At 47.6% G+C, this 18,619-nt stretch overlaps 1 protein-coding gene across 1 annotated transcript in view; it reads left to right on the top strand.

Annotated features, from left to right (window-relative positions):
• RNF43 (ring finger protein 43) overlaps positions 1–16,275 on the top strand; it is a 56,227-nt gene extending 39,952 nt beyond the window's left edge. The window contains exons 5-9 of the mRNA XM_084822494.1: positions 3,857–3,958; positions 5,583–5,738; positions 6,701–6,803; positions 7,432–8,892; positions 11,945–16,275. Coding sequence (XP_084678620.1) covers positions 3,857–3,958; positions 5,583–5,738; positions 6,701–6,803; positions 7,432–8,892; positions 11,945–11,988 — 1,866 coding nt within the window. The 3' untranslated portion in view covers positions 11,989–16,275. The remainder of the gene's footprint in view (positions 1–3,856; positions 3,959–5,582; positions 5,739–6,700; positions 6,804–7,431; positions 8,893–11,944) is intronic.
• The last annotated feature ends 2,344 nt before the right edge of the window (positions 16,276–18,619 follow it).

Below are 18,619 nucleotides of genomic sequence, written 5' to 3'. Positions count from 1 at the left end.
TCTTGCCCTACTGCCTAATTATAAGCCTGTTTTGCTCCTTCCTTTTTACATTCAGGTTCTTGTGTGTGCTACCTGCTATCACTGCCTTGCCTTTCTTTTGTCTAATTCTCATCTAGATCCTTATCAATCTGGCTTTCATCTTTATTGCTCTATAGGAGCCTTCCCCAACCTGGTGCCCTCCAGATAGTCTAACTACAACTCCCATTCTCTCCAGCTGGTTGCAGATAATGGGAGTTGTGGTCCAGCACATCGAGAGGGCAGTAGGTTGGAGAAGCCTACTCTCGAGAAACATCTCTAACATATCTCTTAATGATCTTTCCTTTGTTAAAACTATTAAGGTTGTTACCCTGTTGCTGTTTTGTTCCATCCATCTTCAGTTGTAATACTGTCAAATGTTGGATACTGGTTTGTGATTTGGGGGATTTGTTCTTCCTTGTTTTAATTCCTATCTCAATATCTCTTCTTTTTTGCATTTCTCTTTCGAGTCCTTATTCGTCACACTTTCCATTCTCTGTTGGTGTCCTGTAGGGTTCGGTTCTTGGTCCTTTTCTATGTTCTATTTATAATTCTTCTCTAGGTAGTTTTGTCCAGTCTCTGGCTTTGAGTATCGTTGTTATGCTGGTGATATCCAAACATATCTTTCTGTATTTCCACACACTTCCAATCACCTTCCTATTTCCCCATGGCTGCCTGATCATCAGAATCTGATACATAGTATTCTAAGTTGGACTTCCTACTTATTTCACCTAAATCTTAACCTTTGCTCCTTTTTTCCTTTGAATCATAGTGATGCTTGCCTCTCTTCCTCTTCTTCTGCATGTTGTCTTGATGTTATGTGATATTATGTGATGTTATGTGATATTCATTGTTGTCTTTTTCTGCTCAGAGTAATTCTATTGATAAATTGAATTAACAACTAATGAAGTTACATGATTGATACAATGCAAACATGCCCAGTGTGGCTTGGAATAATGTCACTGGAGAGACAAGGAACATTCAAACAGCTAGTTTTAAAATATTATTATTACTATTACTGCTGATGTTGATTTTTTACGTTTATATCTTGCCATTCCACCAAAAATGGCACTCAAAATGACTAGAAACTATAAAATACAGATTAAAAACAGAATATAAATTAAAACATAAGGTAAAGACAAATAAATGAAAAACCCAAGTAAAAGCAGAACAATAAAAGAAATAGATAGCACCCAACCACTTAAAAAACCCTTCAGTGGCAGACTAGCTTACATGCCAAAGGCCTGCCTCAATAAAACATCTTTGCCTGCGGACGGAAGGACAACTGAGAGGAAGCCAACCTAGCCTCTTTGTTGTTATTGTTGTTGTTGTTGTTAGGAAGGATCCAGCAGTGTCTGACTGCTAACACAATTTATGATCATAGAATCACAGAATAGTAGGGTTGGAAGGGGCCTACAAGGCCATCGAGTCCAACCCCCTGCTCAATGCAGGAATCCAAGTCAGAGCATCCCTGACAGTTGGCTGTCCAGCCTCATCTTGAATGCCTCCAGTGTGGAAGAGCCCACCACCTCCCTGGATCATTGGTTCCACTGTCGTATTGCTCTAACAGTCAGGAAGTTTTTCCTGATGTTCAGCTGGAATCTAGCTTCCTGTAACGAGCCCATTATTCCGTGTCCTGCACTCTGGGACGATTGAGAAGAGATCCTGGCCTTCCTCTCTGGGGCAACCTTTCAAAGACTTGAAGAGCGTTATCCTATTTCCCCTCAGTCTTCTCTTCTCAAGGCTCAACATGCCCAGTTCTTTCAGTGTCTCCTCACGGGGCTTTGTTTCCAGTCCCCTGATCATCTTTGTTGCCCTCCTCTGAACCCTCTCCAGTTTGTCTGCATCCTTCTTAAAGTGCGGTGCCCAGAACTGGACACAGTACTCCAGATGAGGCCTAACCAGTGCTGAGTAGAGGGGGACTAGCACTTCACAAGATTTGGAAGCGATGCTTCTATTAATGTAGCCCAAAATAGCATCGGCCTTTTTTGCAGCCACCTCACATTGTTGGCTCATATTCAGTCAACAACTCCAAGATCCTTCTCGCTTGTAGTGTTGTTGAGCCAAGTATCTCCCATCTTGTAACTGTGCATTTGGTTTCTTTTTCCTAGGTGCAGAACTTGGCATTTATCCCTATTAAATGTCATTCTGTTGTTTTCTGCCCAGCGCTCCAGTCTATCCAGATCACACTGAATTTTGTTTCTGTCTTCCTATCCCACCCCATTTTGTGTCATCTGCAAATTTGATCAGCATTCCCTGCACCTCCTCCTCCAAGTCATTCATAAAAATGTTGAAGAGCACTGGGCCCAGGACTGAGCCCTGCCGTACCCCATTCGTTACCTCTCCCCAGTTTGAGAAGGTCCCATTGAGAAGCACTCTTTGAGTCCGATTCTGTAGCCAACTGTGGATCTACCGGATCGTTGTTTCATCTCGCCCACTTTGAGCTAGTTTGCTCATCAGGATATCATGGGGCACTTTGTCGAAAGCTTTGCTGAAGTCGAGGTATATGATGTCTACAGCATTCCCACGGTCCACAAGGGAGGTGACTTGATCAAAAAATGAGATCAGATTCGTCTGGCAGGATTTGTTCTTGACAAATCCATGTTGGCTTCGAATAATCACTGCATTGTTTTCAAGGTGCTTACAGACTGATTGCTTTATCATCTGCTCCAGAATTTTCCCAGGGATTGATGTCAGACTGACTGGTCTGTAGTTCCCAGGTTCCTCCTTTTTACCCTTTTTGAAGATACGGACCACATTAGCCCTCCTCCAGTCATCCGGCACTTCCCCCGTCCTCCATGATTTCTCAAAGAGAATAGACAGCGGTTCTGAGAGTTCTTCTGCCAGTTCCTTTATTACTCTAGGATGCAGTTCATCTGGCCCTGGAGATTTGAACTCATTCAAAGTACGTAGGTGTTCCTTGACCATATGCCTCTCGATCTCAAGCTGCAATCCTGCCCCTTCAGCCTGTACTTCGCCTTTGCCAGGGGGGTCATAGGCCTTCTTTTGGGAGAAGACTGAGCCAAAGTAGGAATTGAGCACCTCTGCCTTTGTCATCTGTTATCGTTTTGCCATCCTTATTTAATAGCTGAACCACCATTTCTTTCCTCTGCCTTTTACTATGCACGTAGCTGAAGAAAGCCTTTTTGTTGTTTTTAGCATCCCTCACTAACCGTAGCTTGTTCTCAGCTTTAGCCTTCCTGACGCCATCCCTGCAATTCTGTGCTACCTGCCTGTACTCTTCCTTTGTTACTTGGCCTTCTTTCCACTTCCTATATGTGTCGTTTTTTGTTTTCAGGTCATGTCCAAGCTTTTTGTGAAGCCACATTGGCGTCTTCTGTTGTCTTCCACCTTTTCTTCTTGTTGGAATTGTTGGTAATTGTGCCTTGAGAATTTCCTTTTTTAAAAGCTCCCACCCATCTTGGACTCCTTTTCTCGTTAGAGTCGCTTGCCACGATGTGCTAGTAGAAACCAGTGCATGCGCAGTGTCAACTGCACTGCTACCACAGCAGAAATTTGGATCCTTCACAGTATTATTATTACTACATTTCTGTCCTGTGCTTCCTCCAAGGAGCTCAGGGCCGTATGCCTAGTTCTCTTCTGCCCTTATATCCTCGTTCGTTCTCCTTCCCCCTTTATCCTCACCGCAACCCTGTGAGGTAGGTTAGGCTGAGAGTGAGTGATGGGCCCACGATCACCATCATGACTGAAAGGAGGTTTGAACCAATCCTAGTCCAACCCTAACGAACCCACCACACCTCACGGGCTTCTCTAGGCTTCTCATGCGAAGGAGTCTGGAATCGTGGGAGCCCCCTGACTGCTTCTTGTGTCTCTTCAACAGCCAGACTATGATGTTTGGATCCTCCTCACTGTGGTTAGCACTGTCCTGGTCGTTGTTTTAATTTTCATCGTTCGCACCCGCTGCCAGCCGAGCAGAAGTCAGGTAAGGAGAGCCCCTCAGTGGACTCCAGTCTGAAGCTCTGAGCTACTTCTCAAGAGCCCCTCTTTATGTTCACATCTTCAATGTTTTACTGCCATGCCTTGATCCTTCGTGGTCCCTGTGTATCGTGCAGTCTTGGTGTTGTACCCCAGCCTGGTGCCCACCAGATGGTTTGGACTACAACTCCCATAAACCCCTGACCACCAGCCATGTTGGTTGGGGCAGTAGGCAGTTGTAGTCCAAAATACTGCAGGGCACTAGGTTGAGGAAGGCTCCTGGAACTAGTATATCTGGGTTTCTGCTTCCCATAACAGCTTACAGGTCTTTAGGGGCACAGGCATAATATCTTTGAAAATATTATTTTCAAAGTCCCTGGCACAGCCAGGGGCTTGCACCACCAGGGTAAGGTGGTACTGAGCATTGTGCCGGCCTCCATGCTGGCTGGGAATGATGGGAGTTGCAGTCCAGCACATCTGGAGGGCACCAGGTTAGGGAAGGCTGTTACATCATTCCAGACACACATTTGCTGAGATAACAGGAATGTTGAGTTAGGCGTGGGGCAATTATAGTGGAGGGTTAGTGCGTGAGCAGGAGGGGGCGGTTCACTTGCCCACAACTGCTGATTCTCCCCTCTGCCCCGGACTGTTCCTCCATCCCCCACCCCCGGTTGGGCTGACTTCCAGTTTTGGAGACCAGCCGGAAAAAGAATCTATACATAAAACTCTCAGTAGAGGAAAGCCCACAGGTGTGGGAGGGGTAAAGCAGAACCCCATTCCTGCCTGCTGCATGTGACACCCCCATTCTGAGAGAAACGGGGGTCAGTAATCCCACATTTCTTTCATAATGTCCAGTCCTATCATTAGGGGGCTGATGACACATTGCATGCAAAGAAACAGGAGCCCTGATTCTATGTTTTAAAATGGGGCCTGAGTTACAAGAGATTAAATTTTGGTTGAACATTAGAAGAAACCTCTTGATGGTAAGAGCAGTTCATCAGTGAAATCAGTTGCAGGGTGGGTAGGATCTCCCTCGCTACAGGTCTTTAAGCTGAGACTGGATAGCCATCCAATGGGGATTTCCTGCCCTGAGCAGCAGGTTAAACTAGATGACCTCAAAGACCCCCTCCAACTCTAAGGGTGTCTACATGAGCGATTTATTTATTGTTCACTCACAGAAGTTTGCAGGTCCTTCACATGACGTCATCAACCTCTAGGATGTCTCCCGCACTTTTCCTCATTTATCCTGTTTTCAGAAAGATCGGAAATAAGCTGGAATAAAAATAATGTGAAAAAATTACCAGTGTGTAATGCTGGCATAGCCACTAAATAGCACTGCTTCATTGAAAATATAGAAAGCCCTGGTAAGGCTGCCAAGAAAAGGCGTTTTCAATTCCACGTCACCTGTTCATTGTCTAAAGAAGCCCATCCTAATCGCGCCACAGAAATGGAATCAGAAGGCCCCGGTAAGGCTGCAGGATTTTTCCATAATGTAGGGAAGCCCTTGGATTCCATATCAACTCTAAGGAAATGCAGAACAGATGGGCCCTACCATCGGCCATACAGGGGTGTGCTGCTCTGGGTGACCTGCCTCCAATTTGGGGTCCCTCAACCTCCCCTGCCTTCCCCAGACAAACGTGCAGGAAGAGACTCTACAAGCAATCAACCAGTTGGCCACACGGAGGTATCAGGCCCGCCACCGGCTGGCCCCAACGGGGGACTCTGTGAGCACCTGCAGCTCTGCTCCTGTTTGTGCAATCTGCTTGGAGGAGTTCAGCGAGGGCCAGGTAAGTGTCGCCTCTTCTGCGCACAGCATAAACGGCCAGATGACCAGGCCTGCTGCTCTCCCCTCCTGGGCCGACTCTTCCAGAATGATGCGCAGCCACGGGCCAAAGCGGAGGCCCCGATCACCTCCTTTGGGGGCAAACCAGGGAGGACGGGGGGAAAGCAAATTTGGGCACTAGTTAGAAATGTTTTTTCTGCCAGGAAAGGATGAAGCAAATGTGACAGAAAAGACACAACACGAAAGGACTAGTGTGGGGAGGGAGGAGGCAGAACAAGAGAGAGGGAACAAACCTAGCCTCCATCAGAAGGGAGTTCCACAGCCTGGGAGTGGCCACTGAAGAGGCCTTCTCTTGCATAGCTACCAAACACGCCTCTGATGGCAGCAGTCTCAAAAGAAGGGCCTCTCCAGAGTAATGTTGATACATAAATGTCATAGGCACATACTCTACTCTGGATACTGTGGTGGGCAGCATGTTCTGGCCTCATCCATTGGCCAAGGGCCCCTTGGAGGCTGCACCCCCTGCCATCCAGGAAGAACATTATGGCAGAGAAGGGGCAGCTTCAGGGAGCTGGCTTGCCTCCTCCCCACCAGAAAGAACACATCTAAGAATTCTGTATCACAGAACTAGTGCCTGAGTTTGCTTTTTCCCCCCTCCCCATCCTTTTGTGTCATGTCTTATGGGGGCAGGTTTTTATGACTGTAGTAAGCTGTTCTGGGAGCTTTTATTCTGCAGAAGAGCGGTTTAAAGATGCTTTAAATAAATAAATACACACTCATGTGCATGGCTCCCCTGGCATCATCCTGACAATTGAGGCTAAGGGCCCTTCCGCCGTCCCATCCAAAACCATTCCAGGGAGATGTGCTGCTGGAAAGCGGGAGGCTCTGCTGCTCACATCAGTACCACTGCCCCCCATTATCCTTGAATTGGCGCCTCCCGCCCCACTGGCTTGCCTTTCTTTGCAGGAACTCCGGATCATCACTTGCTTCCATGAGTTCCACCGGCAGTGTGTGGACCCCTGGCTCCAGCAGCACCAAACGTGTCCGCTGTGCATGTTCAACATCATCGGTAAGAAGGGGGTGGGGGGCAACCTCTGTGCCGGCTGCTCAGAACATAAGGGCCTTGCTGGATCAGACCAGGGAGATCTACTCGGCTAGCATTATCTACAATGACTCCTGTCTTGTGACATTCTCTCACGCACCTCTGCTGCAGCCTCTGTGTGCGGAGATGCTGCAAATCCGTTGGGATGGAAAAGAGTTACAGCAGGGGTGGGGAACCTCAGGCCCGGGGATCAAATCCAGCCCACCTGGACCCCAGTTTGGACCTCTGAGCTTCCCTAGATGCCACGGACTCTCCCCTTTTTCCTTGACCATCAGGTGTTTGGTGGTTTCCTGGCGTTTGCTCATTTTCCCCATTCTAAAAGGTTGGAATGCCTCTCGTAAGATTTCGTTACTGGCAGGAAGAGCTTGAAGCTACAATATGCTGGTATTTTGGCCCCACCCCTTTTGCCTTTGGCCCCGCCCACCAATGGAATGCAGCCCCAGGAGCTTCTCCACATTGGAATTCCACCCTCAGGTTGGAAGAGGTTCTGCACCTTTGAGGCAAAGCTTCTTAGTGGGGTTACATATTGCAAGGATCTGATTTATTGGCACCTGGAATCCCTGCTCAAAGCTGATTCATTCTTTTCCTCCTCTAGATCGAGTTCCATCTGCTTTACCCATGCATTCTCGTGAGGATCCACGTAATGCAGGGCCAGGGCGGAGGCCTCATTTCTTCCGGCAACACCCAGGGCATGCCTTGTGCCACTTCCCACGGACACTTCCTTCAATGGTCCCCAGGAACTGCCCTGCGATGCTTCCCCACGGCCACCCTTTCTTCCACTCCCCAGAGCTCTCACAGTTGGATTTGGGGACGATGCATTACTTGCCCTACAGGCCAATGAGCTTGGAGCCTTGGTGTGGCCACCACCCTCCTCTCCCCCGAGGCCTGCTGGTTCCCCAGTGCCAGGAGTCGCCAGGGGGGGAGCAGGCCCTGCCCTCTCATCAGCCCTGCCTGCTTCAGCACCAGCCCTCCTGCCAAGGTCTTCGGGCTCCCCTTACAGCCAAGCTGAACCGTGCTGTCCTTCCCCACCGAGGAATTCGCCACGGGAGGCACTACCACCACAGCAGCGGCTCCGGGGAGAGTTATCTCACAGAGCCCAGCGGGTACCTTCCTGACGGTCCTGGGAGTGACTCCAGCTCGGGTCCTTGCCATGGCTCCTCCAGTGACTCCATGCTGAATTGCACCGATGTCAGCCTTCAGGCCATCCATGGGAGTTGCTCCACTTTCCATAGCTCCCTGAGCAGCGACTACGACCCCTTTGCCTTCTGCGGCTCAGAAAAGTCGGTCATGGAAAGCAGGGCCTCTTGGAGGGACCCACGGCCTCAGTCAGTGGACTCGGCAGGAACAGGCAGAGCCCAGGTGGCCAGTAACCACGTCCATTACCACCACCACCGGCACCACCATTATGGACGGAGCCCACCGGACTGTCTAAATGGAAGGCTGAGCCTAGAGCCTGGTCAACGCAAAAACAAATCTTCCAGGGCCAAGATGGGCTCACACAGTGTCCAGGTTCAAAAGAGGACAGAGAAAAAAGGGCAGCCATTGGTTGCTGGGTCTGCCTCCCTGAATGTTTCTGTAGCTGGGCAGCCAGCTTGTTTGCCGCAAGGACCACTTGAGCGTTCTTTGGCAGATGTTAACAAAGCAGCAAGTGGAGCCGATGGGCCAGGGATGTCTCGGAAACGCTATGTGCAGATCCATCCCACCCGGAGGAGATGGAACAACCCTCTTGAGACTTCCCAAACCTTTCTCCCCAAAGACTCTGACATGCCCCCAGGTGTGACAGATCCCAGCCCTTCTGGTCCTGCTTCAGGGAGTGGCTGCTGTCCAGAGATTCAGCCTCTCCTCGCAAGCGTTCCTTCCTTGCATCATCTTGCAGCCTTGACACAGGTTTCAAAGTGCTCAGAGCTGCACTCCATCACAGAGCCCCAAGAGCAAGGGGAAACACTGGGACAATTGGACTGTGAGCCCACATCTCCGGGGGAATGTTCAGGGATGGATGATGCAGAAAACAGCACAAGCTTTTACCTCAGCTGCCAACTTAGGCAACACCTTCAGGGTAAGTTTCACCCTTTCAGGTAGGAGTGCAGAACCTCTTTCAGTCCAAGGGCCAAATTCCATTTCAGAGCAGCTCGTGGGGGCCGTGCTTCAGTGATGGGCAGGGCCGAAGGCAAAAGGGGCGGGGCCAAAACCACCAGCATATTTGAGCTTAAAGCTCTTACTACCAGTAACTAAGAAGCATTTAAACCTTTTAGGATTGGGAGAACATGTCACAAAAGCTGGGAAACCACCAAACAACCGGTGACTTGGTGAGGCCACAGGAAGGGGCGTGGCCTGGAAGATCCCAAAGGGTCTGATTGGGAATCCCAGAGGGCTGGATTTGGCACCCAGGCCTGAGGTTCTTCACCCTTCCTTCAGGGTCTTGTACCATCCATTTCCTTGCAATGTACAATCATTATAGCTCCCTCCTGTCAAATGGGGGTGGGTGGGTTGGCTGTCATCCTTTGGGGAGACATGGGAGACATCTACATTACAATCAGCAGTTTTGTTCTGATTTGTCATGGCTTCCCCCAAAGAATACTGGGAATTGTAGTTTGGTAGCTGGTTTTGCCTCATGTGCTGGATTGTGTGACATGTTCTACTAAAGTTATATTCCTGCATTTCCACTGTGGGTCAATTTTTGTACACATTTGTTTGTTGTGGGGGTGGTAAAAATTGAAGGATATTTGTGTGTTTGAAACAGACACCCGGGAACATGCTTACTGTGTGTTTTCAGTCACACCAATGCCATTCAGACATTACAGAAAAGATGCGGCTAGCCTGCACTAGAAACACAGGAACCCATCCATGTTCTAATACATGAAGTAGCCCAAATTAACTGAGATCAGGAGAACATTCCCCCCACCCACAACCCAGATTCACTGGGCAAATGAGTAGACACCAGAGAAGATCCTAAACCTCACATTTCTTACCACAGCATTAATATTGCAAACTAGCAGCCTTTCAGTTCAGGCACTATTTGGGATGGGCAGTGTGCTCCAGTGGATAGAAAGTTATCCTTGAATCACGGAGACCTGATAATTGTATTTTTGAGACATATTGTTATTTAATTATTCGTTGTGTCTTTTTTAAAAAAATGCAGTATGAACTGGTGGTTGGACTAGATGATCTCTGAGGGACTTCCAACTCTGTCATTCTATCTGAAACTCTGCCTCTGCCACGAACACATTGCGTGCATTTATATCTCACTTTTCCACAGGTGTTCAAGCCCAAAGCAGCTCATCCTGTATTTAAAAATATATAAGAATTTTTTAAAATGCGTCTCAAAAATATAATAGCGACATTTAAATGAAACCCCAAACCGTAAACAGTAAACACGTAGTTAAAGCAGCACAGCATATAAAAAGGCCAGGATAGGATATAAGTAAAAGCAACAAATCTGTAAGTCCTAGAAAGTGATGTCAGGCTTCTTGGAGGCGGAGATAGAAAGCCAGGGCATCACCAACAAAAAGGTCTTCTCTTCACTCCCCATCTGATGGTGGTCAGACCCAGCAAAGGGTCTGTGAGGAAGATCCAAATACATGGGCAAGTTTGTGAGGAAAAAGGGTGTTCTTAAGATTGCCAGGCCCAAGATGTTTGGGCTGTTAAAGGTTAACATCAACACTTGGAATTGTGCCTGGAAATGGATCAGAACACTGGCAAAATATGCTTCCTTTACCCAGGCCCCACCTATAAAATGGGGAAAATATTACTGCTAATAGTGTAGCCTTCACCAACACATCTGGAGGGCACCAGGCTGGGGAACGCTAACATAGGGCCACCAATGTGCAGTGACAGTCCAGCTTGCATGCTCGTTGTGAGGGCAAATCCAATGAAGGTGATATAACTGGGTGATATTACTTGTGGGAGAGGAGGTTTCGGACCCGTGGCCACTTACTTGTGGGGTGCCACAGGGTTCCATCCTCTCCTCGTTGCTATTTAACATCTATGTGAAGCCGCTGGGGGCTATCATCAGGAGGTTTGGGGTGCAGTGTCATCAATATGCGGATGACACGCAGCTCTACCTCTCATTCAAATCTTCACCAAGGTTGGCCGTGGAATCCCTGTCCAAATGTCTGGAGACGGTGAGTGGCTGGATGGGGAGGAATAAGCTGAAGCTAAACCCTGACAAGACCGAGGTACTTTTGGTGGGAGACAAGAGGAGGCTGGGGGATGTTGACCTGGTGTTGAATGGGGTACGGCTACCCTTGAAAGACCAGGTCCGCAGCCTGGGGGTCATTTTGGACTCCCAGCTGTCCATGGAGGCTCAGGTGTCAGCTGTAAGCCGGACAGCGCTGTATCAACTCTATCTGATACGGCGGCTGCACCCCTTCCTTCCCGACCATCTGCTCCCATCAGTAGTACATGCCCTGGTCTCCTCTCGTTTAGACTACTGTAATGCGCTCTACGTGGGGTTACCCTTGAAGACGGTTCGGAAGCTGCAGCTGGTACAGAACGCGGCGGCTCGCCTGATTAAAGGCAGCCGCCGGTGAGATCACATCACTCCAGTGCTGAAGGAGTTGCACTGGTTACCAGTTGTTTTCCGGGCCAAATTCAAGGTGTTGGTTTTGACCTTTAAAACCCTATATGGTTCCAGCCCAGCCTATCTTAAGGAGCGCCTCCAGCAACACCAGACAGGCCGCTTAACAAGATCAGCCTCGGATGGCCTTCTCTCTGTCCCATCAGCCAGGACAGCTAGACTGTTGGGGACGAGGGAGAGGGCCTTTTCTGTGGTGGCCCCCACTCTGTGGAACTCCCTCCCTAGGGAACTCCGTCATGCCCCCTCTTTAATGAGCTTCCGTCGTGCATTAAAAACGTGGTTGTTCAGGCAGGCATTTGGGGTGGGTTAGGGTATTTTAAAAAAATTTTTATGGTAGAATTTTATTGTTTTAAATTGTTTTATGGTGTGTTGTACATCGCCCACAGTGGCTGGGTGACCAGCCAGATGGGCGATTAATAAATTTAATAAATAAATAAAATAACTGCAATGGGATTTTTAAAAAGTGAGCCATAAAAGAGAAGCAGTGCCACCTTTTCTCAACTGGTTGCTCACATTGTTTTTCTAATTACAGGATCGAAAGAAGGTATCCCAGATGTGTATGAACATTCGGTTTGACAGGAAGTGAACTTAACCTGCTGCGTTGGACAGCCTAAAAGAACGCAACCATTTAGAAACCCAGTGAGAATGGACTCTTTTTTTTTTTTTACAAGCTCTCCATGCCTCTTCTGTCAACGGTACAGCAGTCGGTCTTAAAACGCTCCCTGTCGAGATGACCCCTCCCTCATCACCCACAAGTCTACCTTAACAGTACAGTCACTCAGATGACTCCCTGCCTGCCTAACCCATAACTCTTGTGCCAAACGTAAGCTGCCAGTATCACTTGCCTATTTTCAGAAGTTGCCATCTTGAAGATGGCTCCATTCTCTAGAATGGAGAAGCCTGGCTACGCGTGTTCCTGGTGAAAGAGCGGGGAGCGAAATAATTCAGAATTCCCAAGAAGGGGGAAAAAAACACCCCATCATATCCCAAGGTACTCTTTCCCCCTCGTTTCACTGCTCTTGTGTAAATGCGGTGATGCATCTGGCCAGTTTATATCCCTGAATGCCAAAGAAGATGTTCAGGAGGAGCAGACCCTTTCTAATTCAGAAATGCGTTGTTCCAAATTCAGAGATTCAGGCCCTTCTAAAAGCAGATACGATCAATGCAGTTTGAGGTTCTGTGGACCAATAAGGCCATGCTGTCCCCACTACTTTCTCCTTCTGCCATCCAGTGGGTGGGGCACTCCTGTGGCGTTGGCTCAAGGTGCATGCCGCTTGTCCAAACATGCAATTCCCCCCAGCCCCGCCCACCTTGGCTGAGGCCCCGTTGCGAGTTACCCTGGTCCTGTTTGCATGGGAATGTTGTTTCTGTTCTCAGTTGGCACCAAAATAGAAGTATGAGGGAAGCACACACATCCCTCCCACCCCACTCCAAAAGACACAAGGTGACCTGGGAAGATTCCAATCCTGCATCATACTTTTGGTTGTGTGTGACTCTTTTCTGGCATGACTGGCCCAAACTCTGCTCACAGGTCATGTGTAATGCAGGTGTCAAATTCGCTCCCTGAGTATGTCTGATCCTTGGGGGGTGGGGGGAGCCCACTTTTTCTACAGCCCTGGTTAGTGGCTTTTCCCCCCTGGACCACTTTATGAACTGAGTGAGGCACAATGGGCCAACACCGCAAGCCGTTGCTCAAGAGTGTGGGGCCTCTTTCAGCCCGATGGCCGCACTCAGTTTTGGAGAAGCTCTTGGGGGTGCGTAGGGGGTGGGGCCAGAAATACCAGCATATTTTAGGCCAATAACTAGACCTTAGGAGAGGCATTTCAACATTTTAGAACTGGGGGGGCAGTGGGAATTGCACAAAAGCCAGGAAACCACCAAATGATTGTTGGTTGGGGGAGAGGGGGAGTGGCCAAATGGGGAACTCTTGAGGGCTGGATTGGTTCCCCAAGTGAGTCTGACTTGGCCTGCAGGCCTGAGGTTTGACACACCTGCACTCATCCCTAAAGTTGCAGCAAGCTAGCGAGTTCTGTTACCTCAGATGTCCATTTCTCCAGATTGGCCCGTGGAACAGGGTGGGGAGCAGACAATGCTTTAAGGAGACTGAGTTTTGGACCAAGGGCCTCCAGTGACTGACGGTTTCCTAGCTGACTTTACAGGAGAAGCCCAAGAATTCAATTGTGCATAGAGTTAGTCCTGGATTAGAGATTTAAATCAACTTCTGTTGATAATCGTGCCACACCTGCCCAATCAGATTTTTACTGCAATATTATGCAAGCTTACTCTTATATTTCCTACATGGTGGTATTTTGATTTCTCAGTATCTGTCTTTGCATTGCTGGCAAACCCAATCCATTCACTGCAGGACATTCACGCTGTGCTTTAAATATGGAAGAGAAGGAGTTGCATTTGGTAAAGTAAGTTAGAGTGAACATCTGTATGTTCATGTTTTTCACAAGGACTTCTCATAGCTATGGGGAAATACAGACAGACATTTAGTGAGTCGTAACATACTGCAGTGTGCATATAACCCAGGAATGGGGAACCTCCAGGCCACGGGTCTAATCTGGCCCACAGAAATTCCTCATCCGGCCTATGGAGGCCCCCTCCTTATATTATAAACACCGGATAGGAACAGTCTCTTTGCCTTGTGATAAGATGATACAAAGAACCTATTTAGAAAGTCATTCTATGCATAGTGTGATAAGTTACCAGTTGGTAAATTGTTGTCTGTATTCACACAGCGTGTTTTGCAATGTAGAGAATACTGCTATAAATGTGCCCCTGTGTGGCAAAATAGAGGTACAACCATGGATTTTTCTCCCACTGAGAAATGAAGAGAAACAACAGAGTCCTGTGACATCTTAAGGGTTACTTAATTGTGGTTGCACCTCAGGGCACCTTCACACCACAGACTTAAACTGTTATGGGAGGGAGCCCCCTGCCCCCTCCCATAATTCTGTGAGCGGGCGGGTGGGGGGAGAGATCAGAATGCCTAAAAGAGTTGTCAGTATGCTTACTAGCATAACAGTGATACAGGTTTTTACTATAGATATCCTCACAATTTCCTTGATTGCATGAGAACATTAAGCCCCAAGGCATTGCAAGGAGTTTAATGAGAGTTTTGTGCGAAAAATGGGTTGTGAAACTTTGCCCTCCTCTAAAGAACCTGGAAAGAGAGAAGTACACAGACTTATTTGGGAGGTGAGCAAGTTGACATCCAATTAAAAGGGAGCCAAGGTCTGTCGGCTAGCAGTTGTTACCTTTCCCCCAAAATGCAGGTGGTGAGAAAATCACATATCGGCCGAAGACACTTCTTGATAAAGTTTACGAGTCAGATAGAAATGTCAGATCTAGGACTTTCTTTGGAGCTGAGTAATCTTCTGTTCGTGTCTTTCAGACATGGCAAGGACATGTAGGGAAACAGCCCAATCCACAGATACAACGGTTATTCAGTGTAGCAGTTGGGGAAAGTGTTGAGTTGAGTCCATCATAGAAATTGCTGCTGGGCTGTCATCATCTGTGCACCACCCAACACTTACTTATCCAAACATTTACCCCAACACAAATCCAGGCACACTTGGGAACAAGAAGGTGCCACAGCACTTGGGTTTTGTTTTGTAAGTGACAGCTTACTTTGGAGATTGCAGACACAAGAAAAGTGCACCTCTGACAAATTTTATGAGAAATGTTATACACTTTTTTGGCTCCAGTCTGGAGATGCACTTAAAATCATCGTTTGCAGGAGAGCGTGCTATCTTGGGATGAGGCTTTGAGTTGCTTTTGGCAGAGGGTTCTGGGCACTCTTGGTTACAGAACAAGAACAGCGTGATCAGATCAACATTTCAAAAACAATGGGACACCCTAAACCAACTTCCCCAACTTGGTTCCCTCTAGATGGGTTGGGACTGCAACTCCCATCATCCCATCTGGCTGGGAATGATGGGAGTTGCAGCTCAACACATTTGGATGGCACCATGTTGATGAAGACTGCTCTAGAGTTATGGGACATGTATTCCATGGAACAATTGCTGCCGTTCTTAGTGAGGTTCTGTGGGAGGTCTTCTATTTCTACCACACTGGAAATATCTGGAGCGCAATATATGGCAACTGTAAGTGGAAATAGAAAAACTAGGCTTTCCTTGATCTCCTTTCTTTTAGAAGTTGCTCTGACATGGGAACATATTTCAGGGGTAAAAATGTGGCGATACAAAATGGTTGAGCTCATTTAAACATTTTAAAATCTCTCCAAGGACATGTAAGGCGTGGGTCTGGTTGGCTTCAGTTCTGCTTTAAATTGGAGTCCAGACACAAACGGTATATAAAGGGGGATAAAAGTACAGGACACGCAGCAGGACTGACAACCCCAGACTCATCCATTTGCATTCAGATAAAACGTTTTCTCAAACAGCAACATTATTAGCCAATGAACGAAAGGTTTAAATGTTGAGTAGCATCTTCTCCTTTTGACATCCTTTCCCTCAAACTCTGCTCTGCTCCTTCTTCCTGGCAACCTCAGACCCTTTGAAATGTGAACAAGGAATTTATTTTTGTACTTTTTAATTAAATTTCCTGAGTCTACTTTGCAGGCACTTGGGTACTTTTGTAAACCAAAAAGAAAAAAGGAAGAAATAATGTTTATGTATATATTACCTATGCAAAATGATATATTTATGTCGAAGAGAGAGAGAGATTGTTTGAATATGGGGACATGCTCAAACTTATTTATTTTGCTAATATATTTATCCACGTGTAAAGCTGTTCATGTGGCTGTTATTTTTTTTCTGTATAAAGTCATTGGGTGCCCATGTTTGAGAGATGCCTCTTCCTCATTCTCAGAAATAAATTATTTTTAATCTCTGTATGTTGGCTTGTAACGTGCATGATAGGGAGTGTCTATCAGGGGATCAAGGAGTGGTTTGAGTTTGGGGTTGGGGGCAGTCGTTGAAAGAATTCCTGGGTTGCAACAAACACAATGGCCCCAACACAAAGGCATGCTCTTAAAGAGCTTGGAGACAGCAAGACAACATGCAGCCAAACACATGGTGTACATAGTTGGCTTGTGTTGCTCCTCTGCACCTCCTACACATATCATCAGGACTTGTGTGGGAAAACTTTCCAGTGGCTTGCGCTACATGGGTCAGATCTCCCTGTACATGGGAAGCTGCCTTACACCAAGTCAGACCCTTGGTCCACCTAGCCCAGAATTGTCGACACTGACTGGCAGCCATGCTCTCCAGGGTTTCAGGCAGGATTCTTTCCTAGTCCTACCTGAAGATGCTGCTGGGGATTGAACCTGGGACCTTCTGCATGCAAGGCATGTGTGTCTTACCCTGTCTCTTAATGAAACCCCAAGTCTTCCATCTGAAGCAGTGCCTCATCTTGACTGTGCCTCACAATGGGGCTACATGAGGCCGGCATGCACATGTCGGTCAAACCAATAAAGACATTGAGGGAGAATCATAGAATTTTTGAGTTGGAAAGGACCTTACACGTCATCTAGTCTAACCTCAGTTCAGGAATCTTGCAACTACAGCATCCCTGACAGATACCCCCATCAAAGGAGACTTGAGGTGGCACATAGCGTTACTAAAGGAAATCAGTTCTGTGACTGAAATCCACTGTATCATCCATGCCATTATCACAAAGGCTCCAGAATGGGTAAGCATTCGAACATAAGAGGAGCCATGCTGGATCAGATCAAGGGTCTATCTAGTCCAGCATTCTGTTCACACAGTGGCCAACCAGATGCCCAAATGAGAAGCTCCCAAGCAGGACATGAGTGCAAAAGCACCCTCCTGCCCATGTTCCCCAGCAACTGGCTTACATAGGCATACTGCCTATGGAGGTGGCATATAGCCATCAGGACTAGTAGCCATCAGTAGCCTTATTCTCCTCCATGGATTTGTCCAATCCTCTTTTAAAACCATCAAAATTGGCGGCCATCACTACATCTTGTGGAAGTGAATTCCATACTTTATCTATGTGCTGTGTGAAGAAGTATTTAGAATCATAGAATAGGGTTGGAAGGGGCTTACAAGACCATCGAGTCCAACCCCCTGCTCAATGCAGGAATCCAAGTCAGAGCATCCCTGACAGATGTCCAGCCTCATCTTGAATGCCTCCAGTGGGGGAGAGCCCACCACCTCCCGAGGGAATGGGTTCCATTGTCGTATTGCTCTAACAGGAAGTTTTTCCTGATGTTCAGCCGGAATCTGGCTTCCTGTAACTGGAGCCCATTCTTCCGTGTCCTGCACTCTGGGATGATCGAGAAGAGATCCTGGCCTTCCTCTCTGTGACAACCATTCAAGGACTTGAAGAGTGCTATCATCTCTCCCCTCAGTCTTCTTTTCTCAAGGCTAAACATGCCCAGTTCTTTCAGTCTCTCTTCATAGGGCCTTGTTTCCAGTCCCCTGATCATCTTTGTTGCCCTCCTCTGGACCGTCTCCAGCTTGTCTGCATCCTTCATAAAGTTTGGTGCCCAGAACTGGACACAGTACTCCAGATGAGGCCTAACCAGTGCTGAGTAGAGGGGAACTAGTACTTCCTGGTATTTGGAAGCTATGCTTCTATTAATGCAGCCCAAAAGAGCATTTGCCTTTTTTGCAGCCACATCACATTGTTGGCTCACATTCAGCTTGGGATCGACAACAATTCCAAGATCCTTCTCGCTTGTAGTGTTGTTGAGCCACGTATCCCCCATCTTGTAACTGTGCATTTGGTTCCTTTTTCCTAGATTTTTCTGACTTGGATTCCTGCATTGAGCAGGGGGTTGGACTCGATGGTCTTGTAGGCCCCTTCCAACCCTACTATTCTATGATTCTATGAGTCTAGGTCAGAACTTGGCATTTATCCCTATTAAATTTCATTCTGTTATTTTCTGCCCAGTGCTCCAGTCTATCCAGATCACTTTGAATTTTGATTCTGTCTTCCAAAGTATCCTGCCCAATTTTGTGTCATCTGCAAATTTGATCAGCATTCCCTGCACCTCCTCCTCCAAGTCAGTAATACAAATGTTGAAGAGCACTGGGCCCAGGACTGAGCCCTGCGGTACCCTGCTCGTCACCTCTCCCCCGTTTGAGAAGATCCCATTGATAAGCATTCTTTGAGTCCGATTCTGTAGCCAACTGTGGATCCACCTGATCGTTGTTTCATCTAGGCCACTTTGAGCTAGTTTCCCTTTTATCTGTCCTGAATCTCCCACCAA

Source organism: Heloderma suspectum, chromosome 16 (genome assembly GCF_057233095.1).
Source record: "Heloderma suspectum isolate Gila_16-S chromosome 16, 16-S_ref, whole genome shotgun sequence".
Lineage (NCBI taxonomy): Eukaryota > Metazoa > Chordata > Lepidosauria > Squamata > Helodermatidae > Heloderma > Heloderma suspectum.
The sequence above is the reverse complement of the archived record's forward strand: the minus strand, read 5'-3'. Positions and strand labels throughout refer to the sequence as shown.